Source organism: Varroa jacobsoni, unplaced genomic scaffold, assembly GCF_002532875.2.
Source record: "Varroa jacobsoni isolate VJ856 unplaced genomic scaffold, vjacob_1.0 scaffold_63, whole genome shotgun sequence".
NCBI lineage: Eukaryota > Metazoa > Arthropoda > Arachnida > Mesostigmata > Varroidae > Varroa > Varroa jacobsoni.
This window is the reverse complement of record NW_019212965.1, coordinates 164,018-185,581: the sequence shown is the minus strand read 5'-3', so window position 1 is coordinate 185,581 and position 21,564 is coordinate 164,018. Positions and strand designations below refer to the sequence as shown.

The following is a 21,564-nucleotide window of genomic DNA, read 5'->3' as shown; positions in this document are numbered from 1 at the left end:
TTATAGATGGCGGTATTGCGGACCGAGAAACCGGCTCGGTGCTACCACTGAAATATACGTCCTTTGTGGACCTTCTTCCGGACTTAGGACCAGTAAAAGCACAGTTTAATATGAGTATGGCTATGATTAGGCAGTTAAGCGGAAATATAAAAAAAATCGTATCCTCTAGCCGCCCACCAGATACCGGATATGCTATATGGGGGATTATGAATATCAACCCGTAGCTTGCTACTAATCTAATATATTCATAAAAAATAGACCGGATTAACAAACAATGCAAAATATTTTGAGGGCAACTGGACCAAATCAGCTAAGACAGACAGTCAACCAACATGGTAACAAACCGCAATGACATGCTTAAAACGCTCATACCCCAGTACGTTGACAGAATCTTTCGAGCATTTAGGACTGTCATACTGGTTCAGCATAAATAGTCAACAGGCTGGTTATCTTCTTTCTTCCATATTGAATACTGACCAATTAAAAAACGTTCTGATAATTCAACGGTTACTCTTTTCACGGGCGTATTTTCCAATATCACCAACATCGACGCTAGCGTCGAACAAAAATACTTTCCTGTAAGATGCAAGCTTACGTCAGCCTCAACTTGATTCATAATCCGTTCAAATATCTGCTGTACCCTAACAATGCGTGTTTTTTACTACTACATTTCGAGAGACATTATAACGGCGTACTTAAATGTTCCGACAATAAACTTATATCAACATTAATGCACAACTCGACAACTGTATCTCTGGTAAATGGTGATAATGAATGCTACACGGAGCCTAAGGCTAGCGGAAGTTGACTTATCGACATTTGCGCATGTTAAGCAAAACTCATTATTCACACCGATACAACACAAGCCGCAAGGATTAAACACACTCGTACACAGACGTGTAAACACTATCTGCATTATGTGGTGCTGCTAATGCTAGCCTTGCCGCGGCCACGCATAGCCGACATCGTCGACCTCTAAAGAATTCAGGTTTAGTTGGGCCCCGATCGACATTACATGATAACCTCGGCTGAAGTCCTCATAACAGCCGCAATAATAGCTACATATCCATTAAGCCCGCTGACTGTTTATTCGGACTCAGGTGTAAATATACGTATCAGCCAGCAGTACCGCACTGTCCGCGCTGCTGTTTCCAAAGAAAGACGACATTGGAGATAGTATCGGCAATATAATCGAAATAAAAAGCCGTATTGTACGCGCAGATATATAAACGTATAGCGTATAGCGGCAATTCCGACCTTGAAGAAGCAACTGCACCATTTATAGGCCTTGGGAGTCGTCAGCATTAGATCGTTCTTTCAACCCGACTACCGCCATATTAATTATGTTTCATGCAATTCGAGACAAACGACAACGTAGCACTACGATGCTTATACCATGATTAGTGAAATCTTACGACATTCATTATTGAATTCTAACTAATCCATAATAATCCAACAAACGAGTCGCAAATGTCATTGACGCTGAGTAGTATATACCTTGGTTGCTCGATTTTAGTCATCCAAACATCGCCTTCAAGCGCTGCATCAGACAGCACGCACAGTCGTTTCCGCAACCTGTCACAGTCCTCGCGGATAGGGTTTCAGGAAAAAACTTTCGCTGATTTGCCCTTCATTGTATATAAAAAGGTTACACCACGGATCATCGACGTAATTTTGGGCCTAATACTGGGATCCTCGTTTATGGTAACGAGACTAACGTCCTGCTCAGCGGAAATCACACGTTACACTTAAATTGAAGCTGGTGCCAGTTATGAATACTCCAACGATAATATCATGCGCTAAGTATGCTGCAATACATACAATACTAATGGTCTATTGCGGACTTACAGAATCAAAAAGTTTCTCAAGTCATTCAACTAATTATGCAATATAGCGGAACATGTATTTATATACGGAGAGCTTAATCTCTCAAACATTAATTCATATTGACAATCTGTCGATATTATCGACGATTTGTGGCATTCCCTGTTGTGAAAATAATTTTTGTAAAATCGTTCTTAGCCAGTTAACTCTTAGGTTTTTTAAGACTCTGTCAAACATGGCCAGAGTTATCTCTAAAACTTCTAAAACTAAAATCTCTAAAACTATCTAAAACTTCTAAAAAAATAATCCTAGACTTTATTGTAGCGTTCCTTCGTTATTCACAATCTATCTGCGATTGATTTACCTATCAGCTCAAATAACTATGTCGTTTCTTTTGATATTATTACTAAATTAATCGAATCTCCTGAAAGCTTAAAATTATATAAATGCGGTTACGAGTCAGTAGAAATTAAATATTAAATTAGATTTTTTTTGGTTCCTGTCACATCTTCATCATTATTTGCAGCAGCTTAGCTTTGCCCACCTATAAAAGCATACTTTGGCAAAAGAAGTTGCTGCTTTACAACAGCGAATGTAATCTATTGTGGTCCCTCACCTCATATCGTATATAAATTATATAAAGCCCCAAATTGACTTCGAATCTTCAAATAATTTCTGTTTTACTTAAATAATTCAGTTGAGTTCTATTCTTTAAGAGTCCGGCATAAACTTTATTCCGATTATTTCAAGCTATACGCTCGTTCTAATAGAAATGGCCTGTTACTTTGGCGGGCACTCGATGCCGCGTCTGTTCGATGCTGCGGCGCCAGGGGTATCATCATCTCCGCCAAAAGTTTATGGCAATATGCATTCACAAAGGGACTCACAAACACACTGCAAATTACGTGACTATCCGTGTGTGAGCTCAGTAAAAGTCACAATTAAGTCGAAGCTTGACTTCGCTCTTCATATAAACCGGCTAATTAGATCAGGGTCAACTGCCAATAATATGTTATACTTTGTTGACATCCGAAACAATACATCCAGATAACTTTGCAGTTGGGAACTGATGACGGCATCACAGGTGGTCCAAACTGAGAGGCTAAATATGTTTTCGTGAAAAAATGTCCATGAACGTTATCAGAAATTCTTCAAAATAATGACATTGGTACGGTAGTTGTACAGACTTCTACTGTGAATACTAACGTCATCGTCCGTACTGCTGAGGTATTTCAAATATATTAATAGTATATTTTTCTTCTTTCTAATGAAGGTAATTTTAACTTAGCTTAAACACCAAAGCTAGTAGCACGCACAGTACGAAATGCATTCGTTATTTAATCCAAACAATTCTGGTTGTTAATTCGTTGGTATCGATAACGTTGGCCAAAAGACAAATGGAAATAAGTCTATATAATAGGGTTACACGTGCTCCGTATTTTATGTTAATATGTATTTAGGTAAGAATATTGTTGTTAATATGTATTTAGGTAAGAATATTGTTTAAGTCTCTGCGAGTAAAGGCTGCGAGACGTCCAATGAAGTGAGTAATCTTTTATCGATAAAACCTTTAAAAACCGCAGTACCATAGTATAACTTAAATGCCTTTTGTGTCGTAATCGTCAAGCATGCCAAATCCCCCACGTTTATAAGAGCGTTGATAATCTTCATCATTGTAATAATGTGTATGCCCAATGTACAGAAGATTTATACGGGCCGTCTTGTAGTTGGGTTTCACTTATTAAACATATAACCACGCTACTACAACCCTTTACTGTTGACACGGAACGCACCGCATGTAGTGATTTATACGTATCCGTTCGATTTATATTACGGTATAAGGGCGTGCATCACTTGTTGCGTATGACTCTGAGTAGGTTGTTCTACAGTACTCAGTCGAAGTTCTTCACTTGCATTGAACCTACCCTAGTTCTCGCAAGCAGGGTTTGTGCGCATCAACCTCAACGCGCGTATCCTGTTCATAGCATAGCCAGTATAACAATAACGATAACAACATGATCATCCCATTACGCTTATCCTTATTATCAATGCCGCTTCCAAGAGCAGCGGCAGTAACAAACGCGTTCGTTGCATTTTTTTCCTTTGATTCTAAGTTTTCCCATCAACACCTCGCTACAACGCTGATGCTGCTCGCGTTTCCCTATATTCCTCGTCAATCAGTTGCCGTTCTGCTAGTCATTTCTGCTGTGGAGGAAATAGAGACCGAAGGTAGGGTCATACGGCGAACAAATGCAGCGCTCAGTCGCCATTCAGTGCACTATCGCAACAGCAGCTCCATCAGTAGAATACGAAAGCTGTATGGCGTTCGTGGCAGCAACGACAAGGTAAAATGCAGGTTTTTTTATTCATTCTTATTCATCTTCCATTTCTTCTCCGTATTACTCATTCCGCCAGCGTCGATGGTGCAGGCGTTGACGCTAGTTGGCTCATTCATTGACTGACTTGACTGATTCTTATATTATCATACGTCTATTTCTTGTTCCCCCTCCTTCACATATTTTTCATCTGTTGTCAGAGTCGCCATCAGACGCTACGGTAGTCTTTCGTTCTTTCGTCCGCTGGTCGTCGTGAGCCAACCACGTTGACGGCCCGCAGTGAGGCCAACTACCGCCCAGTCGCTCAATTGTTTACTTCTGCTCAGACTGCAGCGGTAGCCATCGACCTCGCAACAACAAAAATGGCACTTCTTGCAACAGCGATGGCAAGATCTGGTCAGAGCTGGTGGATCGAGCTGCAGCAGCTGGCGCCTCCTGGCTATGATGCTGTGCCCCCTTTGATCCTGCCGTCGTTGCTGTTTCTGGCGGTGGCGGCGACGGCAGCACTGGACGGACGCGGTGTTCAGCACAGTCGCTGCTTTGGCGAACTTCGCATTTCGCGGTTGCAGCAGTTACCGCCGCTGCCGACGCAGCCATCACTGCGACGATGCCACCGCAAGCTCCGAAGAGTAGCCGCAAAAGCAAGAGCGGCCCTAAGAGACCGATCGACCGATTAACCGACAACGACGGCTGACTGCCGACTAAATCTCTTTGCTTTTCCTGGTGCGAGACGTCATCATCACCATGATCATTATTATTGTCGTCGTCGTCGTCGTCGTCGTCGTCGTCGCGGTCGTAGTCTTGCTGTGCCGCTTCGTTACCGCTGCTACACTATATCTTGCTGCTACTGCCACGGCGCGGTTCTACGAGGGTCGCCCAGTCTGACGGAATGTAAGACCGACAAATTCATAGCCAGGCAGACTGGCATATACATAGACACACTGCAGACAGACACACACAAACACACACACATGTATATATATATATATATATATATGTTGATATAATGTTTGTCTAATACAACGGTAGCAGCAGGAACTAATGCTGCTGCTGCTGCTGCACCAGAGTAGAATTCTTCAATGTTCCCGTTTTGATTGTTGCCGTACCGTTGGTCACCAGCTGGCCCGCAGCACAGACACAAATTGCTGAAAACGCGCATGGATGAGCGACAGGGGCGGCTGCGGCGTTAGTCAAAGATGACGACGACGACAAGGACAAGAATAACAAAAAATCGAGAAAGAAACTACAAAAAATAACACAGCGGACAGATGTCTTTGGGTACGTATCTAACTTCCGCCAGTTTTGCTACATATATATTGGTATGTGATATTAATTTAAATATGACCTATTATCGTGCAGCTTTTCGTATTCAAAAACCTGTTGCAGACATAAGAAAATCAATGGACTAATTTCCCGCATTGAATATTATTCAATTACGTCTATGTACTCAGACTTTCACAAAGTGAAACTAAGCCACAAATTTGATTCTTATGATATTTAAAGAAACCCTCGACACATTGCAGATATCCTCAGAGAACGAGTTTCTCTTTACTCGACTGGCACACACAATCGTACACCCAAGTACACTCGTGTTATTACGTCTATTGTTAACACCTTTACTGGCGTTTTGCTTTATGAAGCTTGTATAAGCGTACTGAGAAGCGAAAAGCCCGACTGTGTGACTAACTAATAATAATTACATTTAATTCAAAATGGTATTATTTGTGTCTACTGCGCGTACCGATAAACGGACCGTTCGTCAGCTTGTTATACGGTCTTGAATGAAGCCTTTCCTGATGCATAGGCACCTACTTTTAACCGTCTTGGATAGTGAGTTGAGCTTGCATAACTACTATGATGATTACTTCTAGTGTGAGTCGTACGCATTCCTCAATGACACATCTACATAATAATAACAATAGTAATAACCGTAAAACATACAATAGCTTAGCAAGGTTACCTTCTACTCAAACTGATCGTTGAGTTCTTGATAACAGAGATGAATCCATGAGTCGGTGAAAGGAATATCTAAGCAACAGTAACAGCGATAACAAACGCAATAGAAAAGAACGTATTAAACATGGATCGAACAAAGATGCCTTGCAAAATTGTCGAATTACAATCCCACTTGTTCCAGTTGTTCGGCACCGACTTCTCTCTCATGACACCTGTTTTACCCTCCACGGGAACGATAACACACCTTAGATTGAGAAACTCGACGAAGTGCCAGCCATTTAGCTGGCGGCAGGCGGTATCAGAATTCAATAACCAACGCCCTCTTTTTACGAATGCTGAAATTTCCTTACGGCATAGCTGACTGTTTTCTTGCATCTACGCGCCAGTCAATGCACGACACTCGGCAACTGCTATCAGCTGAAAGCTGTTGTTCCTGTTAGCAAAACATTTGCAAAACACAAATTAGCGTAGCCATTGATGTGCGCACCATACGCACGAGATCGCCGCAATGGTTGATTGGATTCCAGGATTGAGGATTCACTCTCCGATGGTATTCATGCTATACTTCTAGATTAGTTCACATTTAGCGCCAGGTCCTCACTTTGCGCCCGCTCTGTTTCCTTTCGTCGGTCGACTGCCTCTTCCATTATATGTGAGAAATTAACATGACATCATTTTAGGCTGATTATTGACATTGCAATCCAGGCGCTACAACCAGTGGCGATCCGGAGGAGGACAGCGGCGCTCGCGGCGACGGCGGGAGCAGTAGCGGCAGCAGCATCAACTGACGCCCTCAACAAACTCTGCGCTTGTTTTGTTGTTCCCCGCTCTCTCTCTAGGCTTGATTGGCTGGTGGCGTAGTTTGTGCACTCTGCTACCCTATTGACACTCTCCACTCTGCTGCTAGCCAACACTTCTTCTATGTATCATGATCGTCTGTGAAGTATTTACAATACAACCAGACGAAACAGGCTGAAAACAGGAGAGGCAAACCTTGGCGCACGCCTGCCCAGGCACCTTCTCGGTAGTAATAGGCGGCAGCCTGAACTCCAGTCGTTTCAACGGAAGGCCGCAGAAATGAGAAGGCGAACTCGAAACTGCTTGTTCCGTATCTTTTATGACACCGACATACGCCTGTGTAATCCACTACTTACGATGTCACTTGAGCTGCTGCTAGCGCTTTGGTACACAAACCGCATTACGAACACAGCTTATGCTGTACCGATAGAGGTCTAACTTGTATAGAAATTTACATAGTCGCAAAAGTAATGAATTGTTGTTGCAGTATTTGCAGCATAGATTATTTGGCGCTACTTTTACTGCTGTTGCTGTTCCCGTAAAGCTCGTCACCAGTTTGCTGTGGACCGCAAAGCCACTCGCACTGCTTTTCCGCAAACAAAACAACAATGCCAGTGTGACTAGCCTGCTCCAGTGACGTTTCCTTGGCCCTCGTCCAGCATAGCTACTGATCGCCTGCGTATTACTGGAATGATCCACGACAGCCAGTTGCACTTATCTTCGCAGAAGACAGCACTAAGCGAAACGAGCAACGAATACAGCTAGAGAGCTGAGACAATAATAATCCCACACACATGCTATATGAGAGACATACAAAGTGTACCCGCAGCAGCAAACACACACCAGGGAAAGCACGGCCAAACAGAGAGGGCAGCTGTGAGATGAAATTGCATAGAAGGTTCACTGTGTAGAACTGGGACGCCTAGACTTTCATTGGCCAAGCCCAACGATGGCAGATCGATCCTGACTAATTACTTTCAAGGATGACGTTGCGATACAGCTTCACCGATTTAAACAGGTTCAGAAACTCGGAAACAAACACGACACATTTCAAGCGCAGGTTTTTATAAGTTGGCCCTGTAAGTTACGCCATTTCTAGCTACCTGCTAGATGATTACTGCTGATTCTTCGATATAAATTCTTTGTGCACTATAAGAATTTACGCGTTCCGTATGAGACCTTTGATGTTACTTCTATCATCACGTTAAGCACTGTAATCGCTATAAATTCTAACTCATATTTTAAAGGAAGGGCTGGTTAAGCGCAAACTTTGTAGGACTTATAGGTGGTGCAAGTGAACGACGTTTGGCACTAATCTATCGGGCTTAAAGAAGAGACAAAAACGGTTTCCTCTTGTTTTTATTATTATTGTTGTTGTTTTTGAACAGTATTAACATTCGACAAAATTGTAATTTGACAAAATCAATAATTAAGTAATAGTTTGTGTACTGTTAATTTGAAACAGGTTCTTACTTAGATGAAAGTTTATCACTACAACACGAAGTTACGAACTACTTCTTAAAGGCGACTGGTTTGGCAGATCGGGATGTATTGTAATCTCCTTAATAACAATACAAACAAAAAAGTCTATGTAAGTTAAGTTTACACCACCTACAGGTCAAAAATGAACAACGTCCCTATGAAAGGCCTGACATGGCAAAATACGCGTACCTGTAGTATCTAATGGATACGCTAATTAAATGATCAAAACTTTTATTAAAAAATAACATGGGCTAATCTGCACCCCGTAAATAAATTTTAAAAAAGTATTGAATAGAGTTCTTTCGGTACGACGATTGCCTTTGGTTCATTTACATATGGAGTCTGGCGCGCCAGTGATTGTCAACAAATGGGAATTTTAAATAAATTAACACGCCGAATCCAGTTTTCCATAGCATTGCTGCGGGCCCCTAGCAACAGTTAATTTTTACTCAATTATATAACGTCGCCGGCGAGCAGAAAATATTTCATCATGTCATGAGGATTCCGCTGAATATAGAGTCGAGTGTGCCAGTTTTACAAATGGCTATATTTAATGATAGCACATTTAATATAGCCTCCTAATCCTCAGGAGTGACACATATTTTCGACTTCATTTTAGTGCATTTGGATAAGGCTCTAGCCGTTGTGCACTAAGGTATTTATTAAATTACAACTTTCACAGTTGCGAGTCCGGCTTCAACAAATCAGGCGACCAAACCAGTAAAAATTTGGATATTTTTGGCCAGTACTGCTTTAACTAGCTGCCCCAGGTGCGAAACGAAATGTGCATATGTTGAATTTCGAACTCTGACTATCTTACCTACCCTTGAGTTTATCGAGTCGACAATAATATCATTGACTGCAATATATATACGTATATTGAAAGCTTTTTCGACATTATTATTTTGTTCATCAATGACTTAGTGGTTGCGTGATCGGTACTGGTAACTTGCATGAATCTTTTCATGCGAGTACATAAGGCAATAGTTTCGCTTTGTATGTGCCCTGAAAAACAAGTGGATTAGGCTGGATTTGCTCAGTTGTTAGTCACTTGCTCCCGACCCTCTGGCGCGCCGTAATCCGTAACGCCAATGTCGTCTGCTACAAGCTTCTAGGCTCATCATATGCTACGAGCACAATATCGATCGCAGCGCCGACGTTCGAGCAACGACTTCGGTAGACAAACATTAGTAGGCTGGAGCAGCTTGTAATACCAGTGAAGAGCTTCATCATTCACCGAAGAGCGGCAGGGGGGCAGCAGCTGCTTCAGTTATCCGACGGATGGGGAAAGGAACAGCCCGGGTGGCCTGCTAAGGTAGTGTAATCAAGTAGCCTCCGAGGAGTAGGCAAGCACCGAATCCTTATTAGCCGCTTGCGATAAGCAACAAAGGAAGAAGCAGCAGCAAAAACGAACAGTCGTTCTGGCTGTCCATCTTACTGTCTACCTGTCCAACCGCCAATCAGTTGGGCTTCTGCCACAAAGAGTACCAGCGGTAGTGAGTAACGGAACGAGACAGGGACTTTGAAGCACATAATTCATGAAAAAGTAGAGTGCATATGTTTGTACGTTGCTTTTTAGACAGAGAAGCCACAAAATTGCAGTGTTGTCAGGTGCTAAAAAGTTGGCAGACGAGATTTATATTAAGTATTGTGATTGAATGACAACCCAAAGCGACGAGACAGTGTCAATTCGTTCATATATTTCTGACCACCAATCAACCAATTACATTGAGTGTCTGGCCAATATTGGCATTCTTCATACAGCTGCTGACAACTAAGATGTCGCGAAAGCTTTTTAAATGCTCGTCATCGACGCCCGCTCTGCCTTTGTCGACGCCGTAGGGTTTGTCCCTAGTCCCTGTTATCTATGGGCAGCTGCTACGATGAAGGCGGCTGCTGTAAACGATGTGAAGTCGTTAAGTGTCGGATTTTTTACTAAACAAATTGAATGTGCAAGTTCGCTCTATTAAGAAACTAACGTCGATATTTACCCATCGGTTACCTTGCTATTCAGAACATGCTAAACGCACCATAGTCGTCAGTCATAGCAGGATAGGCAGCGTTATAAATGACTATGTTTATTTTTGCGTGTGTGCATTGTGCGTGATCTTATTACTAGTATTATTATTATTACTATTATTACCTACTGGATATTATTTCTCGAGTGGCCGGGAATTGAGTGATATAGTGAACATCGGTTGCCGTTGTAAAGACTTTTTCTATCCTTTCCTTCTGGCCCTCACCAAGAGAGATCATAACCTTCATCCCCTCCAGTTGCGAAGAGTGGCAATGGCTAGCGATCCTCATGGCTCGAGAATCAGGTTAGTCTTTGACGTCAAACAGAGCATTAAAGAAAACGTGATTGCAATGACGTTCCTAATATTTACTCAGTTCCGCAATGAGAGAATAGAAGCAAGGTGCTTTTTCTTGCAACGGAAGGTCTCTCAGCTGACTAGAGCAAATGGATGTTATACCCTATTCATGCGTTATATCGTGTAAAGCATGTGTTCTTTAGCCTATTTACGAGCTGATCATCCATCAGTGCGGCGGATAGCTGAGTGTGGTCTATATGTGCCTCGGACATTGCGGGTTATTTGAATGATCAAGTGCTGTCTTAGGCTTTCGGATTACTGATCTCATACAAGTGATTACCGCTTGTGTGTGTTTCCATATGAAGTGAACCAGATGGGTTGATTCGGTGCTGACTATTTTGTCTGCTCTTAAGTTTGTAATGGGAGACAGTAGTATATCAAGCAGTACTGAATTGGCACAATGCGCGTCTTTTGGAATTCCAGCAAAAATAGTGCCTCGACTTTTATTGATTTCTTTTATCGGTTATTATTTTATTTTTTGTTCTTATGTCGGCCTTATCTAGTGCTTTTTGAGTAATCAACGCTGTCACCGCGGTAGAACCGTGAGGACGATGTGCAAATTAATTCAGCTCTAACGGTTATGTCATAAAAATTTCCAAGAACGATTGTATATTTTTAGGTTAGCACCGGGTCGATAGATAATGGAATCATGTTGAGCGATATGTGTATATTATGAGCAGTGGATAATGATGTCTCCTTGTATTGCCCTTCTTTACATGATTTTTAGGTCGGATCCTGAGCGGCTGTACACCGTGTTCGCAGAGGTCGTTCTTCCGACACAGAATAACGAGCAGCCATGGGTGCTGCGAACATTCCCACACGATTTTAACAACCAGCAAGTACTTAAAATGGTAAGCAGACAGATGCTCCTTTTTCAAATAGATTATTCATCTGTCAAAGGACAGGGTCAGCTTACACCCGTGCGTTCTCTATGGCTTAATATGGATCGTAGAGGGGCGTAATCTGTTTGTAAGTTTTTTAGAGTCATCATTGTAGTGCTGTATATGTACCACACGACATATTGGCCCGCACTCAAGTAACGCGTGGGCAAAACGCAGGCCTGATAAAAAAAACAACCTACGATAATACTGGAGCCAATGTTAAGGGAAATTACATAAGATGTAAAATATAAAACAGTATTATGCATTTTTAATCAGCAGTGTACTATGTTTATGAGATGAACTTGCGCCCGTAAAAGTTTGCATTTTTTAATGAATGAAAATCGGAGTTAGCTTGTCATGATAAAAAAAAATGAAGTATCTGTCTTATTTTGGTATTTGGTGAAGACAAATGCCAAAATATTATCAATATTATCAACAACTTGGTTTCTGTGATTTCTAAATCTAATGCGTGTATAATTAATGTTGCTAGTTTAATTAACGTATTATTATTGGTCCACAAGTATATAGATAATGTATTGCACGGATTTATTATAAGAAATATATAGGAGCTATTTTTGTTTCATTGAAATTATCGTATGCCAAGATATGCCAAAAGCCTTGATTCGTTCGAAAAGCCGTGAAAGGCAAAATACGAGACTATTCTAACACTTGAGAGCATTCGAAACCTAATTTCTCATAATCGACTTGTAATGCTCGCGTTTTATACTTCATAGGTAATGGAAGCATCTTTTTGTATTACTCCACAAATAATTTTATCTGTATTTGTTATTAAATCCTAGATCTGAACATGGCCCGACAAGCCGCTAAGTGACTTCGTTACTGTCACAGCTTCTTTCGGAGCATTTTCCTAAAAAAACAAAATACATCCAAGGCCAATAGCCATCTAAGAACATCCGTTTACGTCGATGAATGAATGAGGCTTGCCGTCAACCCTTCGTAGTTTTCCAAAAATAATTTATATTTATATACCATCGTAGTGAAGTGAAATATTTCAGTGAAATTCGCCGCAGTCTATAGGTGTATATGAGGCAATGACTGACCAATCAATCATTCACGAACTTCTAGACCCACTATCATTATGGCTGATAGTATACTAACTCTACTGTAAACTTATTAATGAAAACCGTGAATTTGACCTCAAGCAAACATCGAAGTTTGTCTGAAAGAGAAAAAATGCTGTGTTGTACTATGAAAATTGATGTTATAACTCTATTGAATGACTATTTCTTGGCCACTAATTGTTGTTGCACCAATGATTTGCCTAATTGATGCTAAATGCTAAGTTATTATAATAGCCTTATGCGTATAATACGCTCGTATAAGAGATGTATGTTCATGATAACAGAAAGCATGTTTTTTTGGTCACAAGTTAGTATGTATCTTCACAGCAGTTACATGAAAAAGAGTAGCAGATAGCATTTTTTATTAAAATTGAAATTTTTTGTTGTCTTAATTTGTGACACTTCAAAGTATGTATTTGACTCTCGCTATTCCGACGTGGAGCCGCTGTGTGTGATAATTCTCACCGAATTGGGAGGAAAGGTAATGTGTTTCAGCAAAGCTGTTTATGATATTTCCTTTGTTTCTTTCTGTTCTATTCGTCATTGTCGTCGCAACAGCGAGTTTGATAAACTATTGCTGTGTTACGCAATTGGCGTGTACTGCAATGCGTCTTTCATTCGTTCATAAATGGTCGTCGGTGCCTCTGCTCAATAGGAAAGTCTACAGAATCAGCAAATTACCAGATCGATTCGTCGCACACTGAATTTAGGATTCATATAATATCAACAATACATGACCTAGCACAGAGCCTGCTTCGCACGCGCTCGTGTTTCCTGTCGAGAGTTGTTAAGACTTTTTTGGCCAGCTCGATCTTTCTGGAAAAACAATCGAATCCTTTTCCAATTGGCCGAAAAGAACATGTAGCGTTCCGTTGAAACTGCCGGATATCCAGATTCGAATCAATGGTTTTGCTATTTACAATTATCTAACACGTGCATATTGCAGTAAGAACTTTACTTGCTCGTAAGGAGAATAAGATAAAAAACGTTCCAAACACGATTAACCATGTTCGTTTACAATATGTTATCTAGTTCAGAATGTTGTCTAGTTCGGAATCTGTTGCTTGCCTTAAATAGCACAGGGACAACTCCTGCTGCCCCTTCGATATTCCTTTTAATGCGAACCTTAAACCTATTTTATACTATACATATTGGCCACAAAATCAAATGCTTGAGGTTTTAATTGCAACCACACGGAACGAAGGTTTGTTGTGTCACGAATTTAAAAATATAACTTAAAAACTATTTCATAATAAGACAGGCACTCAAAAAGTATGAGTTGGTGCATGGCCCGAAGTATTTGATGACATCTTTCGGAGACACGCTGTTTCTATTCTAGCAAGGTACGGTTAAAATTTATGCCTTTTACCGTAAGCATTACAAAAGTCTGTTTTTTAGGAGGTACTATATATGTAGGAAACCATGACCTATTCGACCGTAACGGGATAATTAAAAACGCCTTTCTTGTAAAAAGATTTCTCAGGCTATTACAGTAAGACCGATCGCCCAATCGGTCAACAAATGTCCTAGTGTAAAAAACCGTTTTTTTTACCTTATGGGTTCAAAGTAGCATTTGAAAGTGGAAAATATTTTAGCCACAGCTTCATACAACACACCGACTAAGACAATGATAAAAATCATTTTCATCCTGATTAAGGACTGCCTATCGGCATTCTATCTACGTTGGAACTGAATCTGTCTATCAGTTTGATAGTTTTCATTTCACTTTACTCCTTTTTCGTCACACTGATGTACTTTTTTTCTCGCACAAAAAATCAATAAGAACCAACCTTTAGGTGCTTATGCAGGTCAACCGGAGGCCATACCACGCGAACACGTGGTTCATATAGATTTTTGTGGCTGTTTTTTAGATTAAATGCGCTTTTAGTGACTACCTATAGTAGCCAAGAACATTTCAGCCAAATTTACATCTACCTGTCCCTTCATCGATTAAACATGTTCCAATAATTTCAAGTCTCTAGAAACAAATTTGTAATAGTCAATCCTATATTTAAGGCGACACCCTATTCTGATTGGCGCACGCTAGAGTAGCTTCCTATCCTTAATTAACCCTGTGTTTCACGATGGGGACGTGTACCTGCATATAAGCATGACACGACAATTGAATAATTGCGTGTAAAGATAAAGTTTACTAGCTACAAATGACCTCGGGTACAATTTGCCCTTTTGGGGACGCCAGTCATAGCATTAGGCATATGTTCACTGTGTCGGAGATTTGTCGATATTGTGATTCCCAGATTACGCATTTGGCTAAAAGCTGTTTTCAAGGTTTTCAATATAATACATTCTCATAACATTGTTTCACCTACATTGCATGACGAGCGCTTACGAATTGAAAGTTTTACAATAGATTTTATCGTACATGGGTAAATTTATGTCTAGAATGTAAATGAACGTTTGTAATCTTGTTTTTTGCGGCACAGCCAGTTGCTTCTCTATGTGAATAAAGGCTATTGTTAGCTCTAACACGAAAACTGCTGTTCTGTTCAATTAGGGAAGGTCCTGCTCTGTAGCTTGATATTTGGCAATTTCTTGTAGGTGACTGTCGTAGAGCCGAATTTGAAGTGGTAGAAGAAAACGTCAAATGGTGGCCAGCGGTTAGTGCATTGCGCCCAATCGTTCTGACATTCGAGAAGCTGAAAAGTCGTACGTAGTCCGGGCCAATATGAAAATTGTTTCGCGTAGATGAGGCCTTGTCGATTTGACTTCCGGTAAAGGGCTTTACTGATTCCGGTAAAGGGCTTTCCGCCATTTTGCATGGCACGGAAGATAATGACATGGGACGTTTATTACCTGCCTCAAACGCACAGCTTTTTTTTTTTTAATTAGATGGATTATGACAAAGCTGAAGTGACTTGGGTCATCACTGACGCGTGCATTGAAATATCAGCGAGAGTGCAACGCATATCGTATATCATTACACTTATTTGGGGGGTTTCTCGAGCTGCTTGTACATGTTCTTAGCTTAAGAATCTACGACACTCAGAACTAAAAAATTTCATAACTTCAGCGTTCACCGGATATACCTGACGGAAGAACTTCTACTAAAAGGTTCTCTGCAAAAACTCTACCATTCATTGCTATCTAGACTCGCTTTCGTTGACGTGGACTCCTCCTTTTTGTAATAATAAAACAGGTTGAAACAATTGCGGTTACTATCTGATTTCTTCGGTGGACTCATCCTCGTACAGAGCTATGTTGAGAATATTTCCTAGGTCGTGTTGCTGCCATATTAACGTATGGGATTCACGACACTGTGGACAAAACCGGCAGCACGTAAAAGAGAAGCTTCCAAAAGTACCATTTTTACTTTAAGGCAGCTAGTTTTTGTTTTCGGGAGCAGGTTCTTAATTCCTATCTACGTTTGGCAGATCCAGGTGCCCCCGTATATCATTTGTATTTTTAGCGTCACGTGTACGATCGAACTCACTATTATATTATATTCTTTTAGAACGTTCGTGTTGTTCAGTGGAAGGAACTATGCATAAGATATACACACTGTGTTGTCAGATGCGAATATATTAACAACGATCAGTTCTAATTCGTTTTCTATAAGTTTTACTCGCGTATATGGGTTTCTTTTTTAGACTTGGATTAAGACATTATTACCACCTTTTTGGATCTTACCCCCCCCCCCCCCCGCGGTATACTTAAAAGTTCCTATAGAAGAGTAGTTCTACTACGTTTATACCTTCTGGTGGCCAGATCTCAGGGACATAAGCTATATTAATGCTTTAATTGTATATAAATTCTATAAATACAGTCATTGCGTAGAATTTTACCAATGAAAGGGCGCTTACAATTTAAAACTCTTGTATTCCGTAACTCTATGATACAGGTACCGTATGATACAGGTTGACCTGATTATTGCTGCTGCTGAACTAGTTAATTCGATGAAACTTGGATAATCGTGAGAAAGTATAAAAATCTGTTTCTATAGATTGGTTCGGGTTTATTCAGCCAATAGATTTATTTAAAATTTAGTCTATTTTTGTTTAGATGTGAAAATATAAGGATTTTCAAACTGTCAAATAACTTCTGTCCCATTCTATATATATATATATATATATATATATATCTATATATCTATATATATATCTATATATCTATATATATATCTATATATCTATATATATATATATATATGTAGCGCGATGTCAACTTGCGACGCACGGATAATTATTATCTAAATTACAACCTGTACCCTCCGCTGGTTTAGGGAAAGGTGTCAAATAAGGTATAAGTCAAATAAGTAAACAACGTTACTGCTTATATTGAGCTATTACAAGCGAATCCGCCGGATTTTGAAATTGAATGGGTTTGAGTTAGTTTGGCTGGGATAATGATTTTGAAATGTATTAGAAATATTCTCCTTTATTTCACATATACTTACCCCAACGCTTTAGTAACTTCTAGGCAGCCCTGTACTTACTGTTCGAGTTTCCACGTGTACCATTCATATATATGACTTCCTGAAGTGACTCGACAGTGGAAAATGTCTGTCCGCCAGCTTTTCTTTTTAGCGAATGGAAAGTCTCCTATTTACACGGACCTAAATAGAGAGAATAAACGAGTTCAAATCAAGTTTGGATATTCCTTTATCCTATCCATGAAGTAAGGCATGGCGATCGCCTGCTTGCGGTCCATGAGTCCCTTGAAGAACTCGCGATACCGCGTTGTATTGTTTCATTTTCAACGAATATATACTTGTAGCAGATGCTTTTGATGTACAGTGCAAGAACTACCATCAGTTTAGGTCCGCACCTTACTCGACATTGCAACCGAACCCAATTTTTCTCTAGAGCGACTTCATTCTTTTCTGTCTGGTCCCTCTCTGACTAGGAGTAGAGATCAAATCGAGCCTTGTCTCTATAAATCCGTATGATCTAGGCGTGTTTTCCGTTAACTGAAGGTCGCAAGTTGCCCATGGAAGACACTACACCAGTTCCAACTGCCTTGGAGATAAATCAGGAGAGACTCATTTTTGATCCAATTTTCGTATTCCCAATAACTGGGTTATAATTCTATGATACACCACATACACAATGCTAGTTTTGCTTGACAGAGCCCTCAGGCTTTGGACTCCGTTTTTGTAAAAAGCCTCCTAGGGTATGGCAACACATTTTTGTCTTTCGGGTCCCAATATCTGGTCGCATCTTGCTGATTTTCCATACTCCAATCTCTGTGCTTGAAGCGCTTGCATCATGCACGTATTGTGCTTTGGCTTGAGGCCTCCTTGCCAAATGTCTTTATCAGCCTTCGATGAATTTCGGCCGCGCTGTGGCTTTCGAGAAACAGAGAGTTGAGCGCTGAGCATTAATTTTCGGGACGAAAGGATGTTTCCTTTTCTGAACTCATTTTCCTTAGTGTAAACTTTGGTTCTCACTAAAAACTAAATTATTCTCCAGCCAAATTTGGTCTTCTAGTGACACGTAATTCAAAAGTAATTCACTTTGAAAAGACTCGCTTATAACAGCTTAATAGTCGTACAATTTCTTTACCTAATGATAATATTTACGCAGTTACATAGAATATGATTGAAATGAAATAAATGCAGTCTGGCAGTCTTCTGTATAGACTGACGTATGTACGTAGAGGTTTTATTTAGATTTGCATATTTACACGTTTAGTTAAGTCTTGGATCCTAGACACCCATGATGTGATAGCTATTGCTGTCGTTGTTATAATTGTGGGAGAGCGGCACCATAAGTGTGGCATTTGTGGGTGGTCGATTCCAATAAGATTTTCTCGCTGCTTCTGATATTCGAACTTGTGAGCATGTAGTAATAATGAAATAATAAATACTACAGGAGTAAAAAGAACAGCACCGCTGTAACTGCGTGGGAGGAAAAACTGGCGGATAATATGGGCTGGTCAATGCGAAAGTGCCGCTGACGTCGATGTCGATAAGTCGAAAATAGCGAAAAGACGGTAATAAAGAAGTCGAGAAATGAGAAGCAGAGGAAAGCGGAGAGGAGAGTGGTGGCGGACGGAAGTGACGATTACGACCAAACGCCTGGAGACGTTTGCATAAGCAGCGCTTCTGCCGCCGTCGCCGCGTACAATAGCGAACGGCAATGTCGATGACTAGTCACTACTCATCACCGATCAGCGTCTATTACGACGAGGAACGCCATTGCCGTCACGACTAGAGCGACACTGAATAGAAGTAATAGCAGTCACTAGTATCAGTAACGATGGTTGTTCTCCTAACTGCTGTGGCTCATGTACAGTATTATAGTCAGAGTTTCCGTCCGCGTCGGTGTTGCCGCGTGTCCTACTGCTATGGCTTCGTATCCACGAAACAACGGTTAAGTCGACGACCCAGCTACGCGACGTCCGACTAGCGGTCGGCCACGATGAAGAAATAAGACAACGTTGTTTTTATTATTACAGCTACCTCTACTAATACTACTTTTACCGCTGCTTTTTGTGATAACCTTAGTAATATCGGAGATCCAACGGTCAATCCATCTATCTGTCTGTCTAGTAGCAAGCAACCAATGACTGTGCTCCCGTCTAGTGATATACGCGTAGCTGGCAACGAGTTGTCCGCGTGGCAGTGGTAGGGAAAGTAATTGCCAAGCGTCGTGATTGGTTGCGTTTGCTAACGCGTTCGCTATCATCTTGCTACTGCTCCTGCCTAGAACCGGCGCTGTTGTCGACGAGGCACCGATCTGCGACCAATAAGCAAAAGCAAGAACAGGAAGCATTCGTTGACCAACGTTCAAGTGAGCCCAAATAGACAAATAACATTCAAAGGGACGGACGGATGGACGGACGGACGAATCAAAAACACGCAGATCACAAGAATCACGGGACAAATGTATAGAACGAGTAAGGCAGGGAGTAGAAGCAACGTGATCGGGATTGCTGTGTACCCTTTTGTTGAACATCTAACTTCCACAGAATACCTACGAAGGTTAACGTCTGTAGTTGTGATAGAAGTGGTCGTTATAGTTGCACTTGATTCTGGCTGTCCTGATACCCGATTCATGCTTGTGTCTGTCACCGTTGTTGTTGCTAGCATCATCGTCGTTTTCGGCCACTGTAGCATCCTTTTACCGCCTTTTTGCTAAAGGAATAAAAAAAAGTCGGCTTTTTATTTTTGCTTGCGTTGCTGCTGCTCCTGTTGATTTTAACATATCACATGACGCCTCGACACGCATATGAAGTGTAGGCGATGCAAGAGCAAATGGTGCCCGGACCGCCAGTGCAGATGCAGCGGTAAGACCGACATCAACAATAACACTCTAAGCTATGGCTCATCATCACTATTTCGTTTCATCGGACAGATTGACAGATTATGAAGGTAAACTGAAAAAACTGTCGCGAGTCAACTTAACAAAAGCACATAACAACAGAATGAGCTACTGGCATTTTCGGGTAAATTTCGTATGTTTGGCTTTTTCATGTGTAGTTGATAGCCATTAATGTCTTGGAAAAATTTTCCCAGTGGTGCTAGGACAATGGAGTTGTGTTAATTTTATCGTCTAATAGTTTTTTTTGCATTTATCCTTATTTCTTTGAAAAATAGAAATAATATTCATTACTCTGTCGCGAATGCTTGTCATTCGTAGACGCAACGCCTATAATACTAGCAAAAGTATCAGGTTGGATCATAGTCCTTTTCGTCAGATCTATTTCGGTATCTTATAAATGCAGGTGCGTTGGAAACATGACCGCTCGGCTTGATATTCTACGAAGAAATGGCGCGTATTGTCTGAATGTGTGCGCGTCTAAAATCAATTTACGAATGGGGGTTGGTCTATTATATTAAGGATGTTAGCACAGTCTTCAACTCACCGTCATCATACGTTGTGCTTTTCTCCCGCTAATTTACACTATGTGCCCTCTTACCGTACCAGTTTACCACGTAGAACAAAGGCACCCAGTACGCTGTCTATTAGACGACTCAGTTTGTCCATTTGCGTTATGTAGTTGTAAGGATCACTTGTTTTACACGAGATTGTTAACCTGGTAATACTCTCGTACTAATCGGTGCTGACCATAGCTTTGTCCCGATTAAGAGGAGTCACGAGAAAGTTAAGCGAAATCGGAGAGATCTTAGCTAGACATAATTCTTTCAGGATATATATATCGATATCGAATTATTTATTGGAAATGGGAGGTTAAATAAAATATAGCTTGCATTGGAAAGTGTAAGGCAGGGAAGAAATTTCTAATAGAATTTTACATTTGGTGTGTTTGTACTGTAAATATTTGTATTTGCATTTAGAGTTTAACCAAAGTTCATTATTTCGTATAACAAACACTCATTATTCAAGGTCGATCTCAACATTGCTGTCGTTTGTAGCCATGTCATATTTCATCCAAATGAGAGAACGGCGAACAAGCGGCTAAAAAACATGTACTTAGTGTCTCTCTGCCAAGTAATGGTTTTCTGAACGAAGTGCACTACTGTTGCTCGTAACGTCCTTGAGCAAACGCGATCGATGCCCGTGTGATCCACCTGTGCTGCAGCTGCCGATTCACTGCAAAACCAATTGTTTTGCTCAACATTGTAGCGACGCAATCAGTCCCAGTCGGTACACTTCTTTCCAGTAACCTGTTCAACCCCCTTCAGCTCTCCCACAGTAGAGACCATGGGCCTAGATATGATTAAGGAAATAAAAGCTGTTATTTCTAGCTTTCACGCACTAATTTTGTTCAATTTGTTTGAGTACTGTGTTCGGTACCTATTCAGGAGAACCTAGATATATATATATGCTGTTATTTCTAGCTTTCACGCACTAATTTTGTTCAATTTGTTTGAGTACTGTGTTCGGTACCTATTCAGGAGAACCTAGAT

At 40.8% G+C, this 21,564-nt stretch overlaps 2 protein-coding genes across 14 annotated transcripts in view; one reads left to right on the top strand and one right to left on the bottom strand.

Moving 5' to 3' along the window:
* Positions 1-7,652, bottom strand: part of LOC111261691 (protein vav) — a 34,738-nt gene extending 27,086 nt beyond the window's left edge. The window contains exons 1-2 of one of the 2 annotated variants that reach the window (XM_022835357.1): positions 6,361-7,652; positions 6,121-6,188 (exon numbers count right to left, since the gene is read on the bottom strand). The gene's annotated coding sequence lies outside the window, so the exon portion shown is untranslated. Of the gene's footprint in view, positions 1-6,120 lie in introns of both variants that reach the window. The other variant, XM_022835365.1, reaches the window with a different exon arrangement.
* The window catches only part of LOC111261700 (DENN domain-containing protein 1B), a 49,164-nt gene continuing 32,837 nt past the window's right edge, over positions 5,238-21,564 (top strand). For 3 of the 12 annotated variants that reach the window (XM_022835432.2, XM_086968798.1, XM_022835378.2), the window contains exons 1-2: positions 11,122-11,230; positions 11,496-11,619. In XM_022835432.2, the coding sequence (XP_022691167.1) occupies positions 11,169-11,230; positions 11,496-11,619 (186 nt within the window). In that variant the 5' untranslated portion in view covers positions 11,122-11,168. The other 9 variants (XM_086968813.1, XM_022835395.1, XM_022835403.1 and 6 more) reach the window with 9 other exon arrangements.